We start from the raw sequence: 7,223 nt of genomic DNA, 5'->3' as shown, positions 1-7,223 counted from the left end.
CTTGTGTTATTTCTTTGGGCCTAAGTGCTATGATTTTTTGGACCCCAACAACTTGTATAAAAATATATTTATATAGAGACAAAATATATTTATATAGAGGTGGGAGGTTTCATGTATTTGTAAATTTTCATGTGAACGTGTAATAAGACAAATGGACGTGTTGGGTGTTACTTAGAATAAATGAATTTGGTGGGTCATGGAATTATAGTTGATAATTTTATTTTATTTTATTTTTTTGGTTGGAGCATTCTTCCTTTAATTTGAACTAGCTTGTAATCTCATGCATATGCATGGATACATTTAAAGATATATAATAAGATGTATAATATAATTCCTATATATAATTTAAATATTATTGATAATCATTTTTATATTTTGTTAACTCTTTAAAACATTTTGTATAGATATTATTAGGTATAAAATGTAAGTTGTCCATTTTTTTTTTTAATTGTAAAACACTTTTTTTTTTTACATGATTCATTTATTCTAGACTCTTTGGTTTTTGTACTTAATAACTCACTTGGATGAATATTTATGATGTGATCCCACATTTGATTCTAAAATTAAGAAATAAAACTCTTTAAGAATAAATAATTTAGAGCAAATGGCTCAAAATTGGAACTCTAATTTGAAATTTGAATTTGAATTTCTCTCAACTTCACTTATTATTATTATTATTATTATTATTATTATTAGAATGATTCTAATTTTATAAGTGTAATTTTCAATAAATATCTTTTGATTTTGCTTAGGTTGATTTTAGTTATATAAAAAACCATAATTCAAACAGATTTTTTTTAAAGATGTTTTTAGCTTCCAACCCAAAAAAAAAAAAAAAAAAAAAAAAAAAAAAAAAAAACATTTTAAACAATTGCTATTTGAATAGATTATTGACAATGAAATCTAGGGACGAGTAGAGAGTGAGTGATAGCAATGTGTACACAGACATATAGCATTTGGAAACATACATTATACGCCACACGAAACAGAGAGTTTTAGGCTTTTTATATCACACTTGAAATGCTTGATTATTGAATTTGATATTACACTACCGTCCTTCAGATTTGAAATTTACACACATAAAAACTCAGGCCAAACTTTGGGCAAACTACATGCCAATAACCGTAGTTGAGATTTCCATGATCAAACATTCTTGGCAAGGAAGGTGAGAATCAGCTGATTCACCTCATCAGGTGATTGCTCCTGAACAAAGTGGGTTCCCTCAGGCAAAAATTTAATCTCCAAATCGGGGACCAATTCTTTCATCTCTCCTTTGTTTATGTAATCCTCAATCCCTTGAAATCTGAGGATGTAATCTTTGCCACCCATAATCAAAAGCACTGGTACTTTAACTTTTGGATCTGTTATGTTGGGGTCGTCACCTGATGACCTATAAATTAATACAAAACACCAACAAAAATCATTAGCAAATGTCTACTTACGAGTTACCACTGCCTATTTAGCAGGTAAAGCAGACTGCTAATTGCAATTTCAGACTAGTTACAACTCCACAAAGATGAAACCTCCATTATATTTTATACAAAATTGAAACAAATGATGGTAACATCTCGATCTACACCAAGAAGTGTAAAGTGACCTGCGATCAATATTGACAATATACAAAGTAAAGAAGCAGAATCCTATAATAGTATACGAGGTGCAGCGGTTACATATATAACAACTATTGTGTAAAATATTGATTGATGATGAGTGGCGTTACCTATATGGTACTTGCAATGTAGTCTGGAATCCAGATTTCTCATACAAAGCTCCATATGTTGCGAGATCCTCCTCTGTGAACCAAGGGGGAAGAGGAGTAGATGAGTCTACTAAATCCATGATCTCCTGGTTTTCAGCAGCCATTGGTATTTCACTTCTGGAGAAGAGGATGTAAATGTTCCTCACAACTGTTTTAACATCGAGGCGTCCGAAATCAGCTTCTGCTCGTCCGGGTTCCTAAAAAGAGATCATAAACATGAGATTGCAAGCCAGAGCCAGGTAACATTAATTGAGGAAAGTAGAGGTATACCCATACCCGCCATCTTGAAATGTAGAATCCTTCCGGTAGGTATTGATGGAATGCAGAGCGTTTTGGCTTGAGAGGTACTCCTATTGTTACCATCCCTAAGACCCTCTCTGGGTGGAGAACTGCCAGAAGGTAGGCAGGCCAAACTCCGAAGTCCTTTGCAACAAGAAAAACCTATGGACATATATAATAAGTCCAAGAGAAAAATGGGGAGATTAAGCTTTAATTAATTAGGCATTATATTGTCTTAGATATATGGAAACAATAGACTAGAGAAGGCAAGTCAGCAATGTTGAGTCTGAGTTACAGCTTAACCGTTTAAGGCATTTAATTTCCTTGAACCTTATTAACTAACTATATATAGCCAAAATCTTTACCCATAATATTGAAATTCAATTCTGAGAATAATAAAGAATTTTCAAACATGCATGTCAATTTATGCTTCATCACATCACAAATTCTTAATTATGAAAATAACATTACTAAAACTTTTCTATCTCCAAAATTTTATCACTAATAAGAACTTTTTTTTTTTGAGCATAACTAATAAGAACTTAAAAACGCATAACCGAGGTTTGGTGGCAAATATCAAATTTCTCAACACTTTATATATATACCTTAGCGATTTGAAGGGCATCGAGAAGACTGAGGAGGTCAGTAAGAATGTCTGCAAAGGAAGCCTTATCTGGTTGGGTCGGCGGGTCGGATAGTCCGTATCCTCGGTGATCGGGCGCGATGGCTCGAAACCCAGCATTTGCTAAAGCTATCATCTGGTGGCGCCATGAATACCATATCTCCGGAAATCCATGCAGGAACAACACCACGTTAGGACCTGAAAAAGTTTTCAAAGTTTAAGAGTGAATGATCAAATGGCGTTTGTGTTTGATTCTTAAATAAATTAGATTGGATTAACGTTGGTTTCTGACCAGTTCCGATCTCAGCTACATGAAGCTTTAGTCCTCCTACGTCCACGAACTTGTGCTGGACTTGGTCCATTATTAGGCTTCAGAGAGAGAGAGAGAGTCTAGTCACCGGAGGCTTTTTAGCTCAACTGGGTTTCTCTTCTTCTCCTTTGTAATCATCTAAGCCTTTAATTAGATTCTGCATGTAGGTCTTGTGATTTGTGTTCTCATCTTTTGTCTTTCGTTTCTTCATTTGTCGTACTTGGTGGGAAAAGAATCTCTCTATTTTTCTATTATTATAGGACCATAGGCTTTCTTTGGGTATTTTAATTTAACACTGTAGGCTTTTGGGGCTTAGTGATTGAATTTTTAATACTCATACTCTCTTTTGGGGCTTAGTGATTGAATTTTTAATTCTCTCTCTCTCTTTATATATATTTTTTTTCTGGAACCTAAGCCACTGTGTTGGCTTGGATTATTCTCATGTTATACTTTTCATACTTTCTTTTTTATAGTAATACAATTTCTACATTTTCAATTAAATATATATATATATATATATATATATCAAAACTGAATTTTACTCTAATTATTAAAACAAACTTGGTTAACCAAATAGAGAAATAAACAAACTTTAATAAAATCAATCATCCCATTAAACATGTGGCATAGTATTCTTAAATTTCCTTTGATGGCAGTGAAGTTGATGACACTACAAACTATTCATAATAAATATATAAAGGATTGGAGCTAGAAGAAAAAGAGGAATGAATTAACCAGAATCCCAGTGATAAGGAGTGAGAAGGAGTTGGGGGCACGTACACATGCTACCGACAAGTCTTCGAGAGCAGTGGACTACTGATCCATCGAAATGTTAAGGTCTTTGAATAAGGAACATATCTCGACGGGCCCTTGGTCTGTGGGACCATTAGGAGTGACTTCCTTCTTGACGGGTCAAAGTGCATTAATGATTTTTTACGGACGAAAATACTCCTATCAATTTTAGACCAGTTCTGATCTCAGCTACATGGCACTTTAGTTCTCCTACGTCCACGAACTTGTGTTGCACTTGGTCCATAAATAATTAGGAAGGAGCTGGGCTTCACAATTCACAGAGAGAGAGAGAGGGCTTCACAATTCACAGAGAGAGAGAGAGAGAGAGAGAGAGAGAGAGAGAGAGATCAATTGCGTTTCTCTTGTTTTTTTGTTTGTATGGTAGTATGGGTCTTTCAGAGGAGGATACAAGAGGACAACAATTATTGGAGAAACAAAAGTCAAATGATGAGAACACAAATCATTGTTGGGGCCCACTTTGGCAAAAAGAAAAAGGAGAACGGCAAGAAGAAGCCCAACAATCTAAAATTGGTAAAGAAAGAAGAATTAGTAAAGTAAGAAAAAACCATTAGATCCGAATGGCAGGAATAATGGTACACAAGTCCACAAAATAGTAAAAGGACCCAAAAAAAAGCAAATGGGCCCAAAGAAGGAAGTAGTAAGACCATGGGAATCATAAGAAGTAGAAAGCAAGCAAAAATGGGTTGGAAGAACCCAAAGAAAAGAATTAGTAAATGGGGATGATTCAAAGGCCAATAAACCTAAAAGTAAAGGATATGATAATTGGGCCAGGGAAGCCTGAAATATTTTAGCAAAAACCCATAGGAATGTAAGAAGTAGGAAAGAGTGAGATGGGCCAAGGATGCCCCAAGGAATGAAATGGGCCGAGGATGCCCAAAGGAATAGAATGGGCCGAGGAAGCCCAACATGATGTGAGAACTGATCCAGCAAAAATACTGGGTAACATGAGTTGAGGGAAGGAATAATACATGGTAGGCTCAGAGGAAGCCTAGCAAACGAAAGCTAAACGGTATCATGGCAGGAACAACGTAGTGGCATGGTAGGACTACCAGTCAGCCCACAAACCAAGGGTGAAAAGAGATAGGGGCTAAATTGAAAGAAGCAAAAGCACACATCAAAGCAATACCCATCCCAAAGAAGAAATGAGAGACAGAGAATGAATAACTTACCCACGCCACAAAAGGTTAAACAAGCAGTAAAACACGCAGCAATGCCATACAAACCCACAGGCAATAGCAAATGCGTGAACACCAAACAAGCAATGGACTCATATGGGAGTGGAGCATGCACAGGACTTAGGCACCACCAACTTGTACCCAGCCAATATAGGAGCGGTAGGTCATGGGTCAAAAGTAAGAGAGGGTGTGGTCTGGCGATGGGGAGAAGGGGGAACCCTGTTCTGGGGTTCCCGCTCAAGCTCTTTTGGGGGAAATGTCCAGCTGGGATGACATACCACCCAAAAGAGGTAAAGATGAGCTGAAATTACTAGATGCATTCTATAGGAGTTAGTAAGAGAGAATACCCAACCCTTATCCGGATGGGAATGCCACAAAAAGTAAGAAAATAAAACAAAACTCCCTTTATATGGGAATGGAACGTGGCGCAGCCAGCATAGGGTAGTGGTGGTGGTTAGGAAACCAGTAGAGCAGTGGGTAGTCCAGAAAGGACACCCACAACAAGCCAAAAGTACTTAAGGGGTAAAACGGTAAATCTTATCATGGCAAGTAGTATAAAAAAATCTTAGCCATACACAGTGGACAACAACAAGGAGGAACAGCAAGAAACATAGAAAAAGAGAGAAATACAAAGCAAAAAAAAAAAAAAAAAAAAACCAGAGAAGATAAACAAAAAAGAAGGAAAATAAGAGAGTAGAAAGTGAAATGACAAAACAAGAGTGTGAGGAGTGATAGAGCATGCACCGATAGGCTACTTACTTCTCCCCCTCTCAATAGCCCATTCTCTAGCAAGTCAAGAGTTTGAAATTAAGCCACTTAGGCCCATTTTCCAAAGTAGGAAATTTCTATGGCAGAATCTCCCTGTGAGGTTACTTACATTGGAAATTGGTTCCTTTCTTGGACTTAAATCTACCAAGGAGCCAGGTTCAGCAAATTGACTCCTTCCTTCCTTTATCATAATTGCTTAAGTGCTAACATTATTTTTGTTGTTGCCTATTCACTCTTGCCATACACATATTATCATATTTTTTGTTGCAAAATCATTTAAACATTATCTTTGGTACTTTAGTTAGAATATTTTAACTATCCTGTTGTATGATGTTTCTCCTGCCATAACATTTTTATGACAGCATTCCCTGCCGTGGGCACATGACCAAGATCTCTACAAAGGGTCCTAGCTCGCACACAAGCTGGCTTAAGGTGAGTTTCAATTGAGCCAGTCCTGACTCTCCTACCCCAGAATCATTGGGCTATAATACGGTAGAGCAGTCCAACCCAAAGATATAAAAAAGGTCCATCACATTTAAATTGGCGACTCCACTGGGGAGTTGGGAAAAAGACAGGGAAGGTATATAAAGCCCTCGCAAGTTATGCCCTCGAGATGAAAAATGACACGGAACATGAGCATTGTGCCCTCGCAAGCAAAGTCAAGACCAACAACACCCCACCAACACCATCCTAACCAGATGGAAGGTATTAGTGGATCGGGGGCTGGACCACAGCAATAGAGAGTCCTTGCTGATAATGCCAACTTTTTCATTGAGGTGTTGCAATCCATACAACATTCCCAGTAATAGAAAATGGAAGAGATTCGCCAGATAAAGGCAGACAAAACGAAAGAAAAAGGAAGCCAGCATGATCTAGAGCATGCGGTAGATAAGGAAGAAACCTCTATAGGGGGTGGTTCGCAGACTGTGAAGCAGTGTTTCATTACCATGGCCGAAGTTGTAGCGCTTCTAGACCAGGAAAGGGCCAAAGCACCTAAGGAGAGATTTTATGCAGGAAGTCCTCCTTATCCGCTGAGAATACTCAGCAAACTATATCTTAAGAGATATGAACAGTGAAATTTCACACAATATGATGGTAGAAGGGGAAGTGCTATCAAACATATGAGCAAGTTTATTAATACCCTTGGTCCCTACGCGGTAGATAAGGACTTGTGTCTTCAGGAGTTTTCCAAATCCCTATGTGACACTTGGTACACTGGTTTGAAACCAGGGTCAATCCCGACATGGGATGACATGGTGGACGTGTTCTGCATTAAATACTTTCATGGAGAAGAGACAGTAATGCTTGCAACTTTGCAAGTGACCAAGCAAAGGAGCGGTGAAGACTTGATGGAATACATCAAGAGATTTAGAGACATAGCTCTTGAATGCTATGATCATTGTGAGGAGAAGACATTAGTGGAAATGTGTATGGATAACATGATTATGGAATACAGAACTGTTTTGGAGAACTTAAAAAACTCCCAGCTTGCACAGT

The 7,223-nt window shown here is 37.4% G+C and overlaps 1 protein-coding gene across 1 annotated transcript; it reads right to left on the bottom strand.

Annotated features, from left to right (window-relative positions):
* Window positions 1-925: 925 nt before the first annotated feature.
* LOC126725922 (uncharacterized) lies at window positions 926-3,181 on the bottom strand. Its single transcript, XM_050430939.1, has 6 exons — window positions 3,136-3,181; window positions 2,953-3,105; window positions 2,644-2,858; window positions 2,036-2,200; window positions 1,721-1,956; window positions 926-1,390 (listed from the first exon to the last, which is right to left on the bottom strand). Exons 2-6 carry the CDS (start codon window positions 3,020-3,022, stop codon window positions 1,144-1,146), a joined length of 933 nt encoding a protein of 310 aa, XP_050286896.1. The 5' UTR covers window positions 3,023-3,105; window positions 3,136-3,181; the 3' UTR covers window positions 926-1,143.
* Window positions 3,182-7,223: the final 4,042 nt, after the last annotated feature.

The sequence above is a fragment of the Quercus robur genome, chromosome 5 (assembly GCF_932294415.1).
Source record: "Quercus robur chromosome 5, dhQueRobu3.1, whole genome shotgun sequence".
In the NCBI taxonomy this organism is placed as follows: domain Eukaryota; kingdom Viridiplantae; phylum Streptophyta; class Magnoliopsida; order Fagales; family Fagaceae; genus Quercus; species Quercus robur.
Note: the sequence above shows the minus strand (reverse complement) of the source record. Positions and strands in the feature narration are given on the sequence as shown.

Coding starts and splice junctions, on each gene's coding strand:
- LOC126725922 (XM_050430939.1), bottom strand. CDS start 3,022: ATGGACCAAGTCCAGCACAAGTTCGTGGACGTAGGAGGACTAAAGCTT. Junction 2,859..2,952: donor TGTAGCTGAGATCGGAACTG/GTCAGAAACCAA, acceptor AAACTTTTTCAG/GTCCTAACGTGGTGTTGTTC. Junction 1,391..1,720: donor ACATTGCAAGTACCATATAG/GTAACGCCACTC, acceptor ATTAATTTATAG/GTCATCAGGTGACGACCCCA.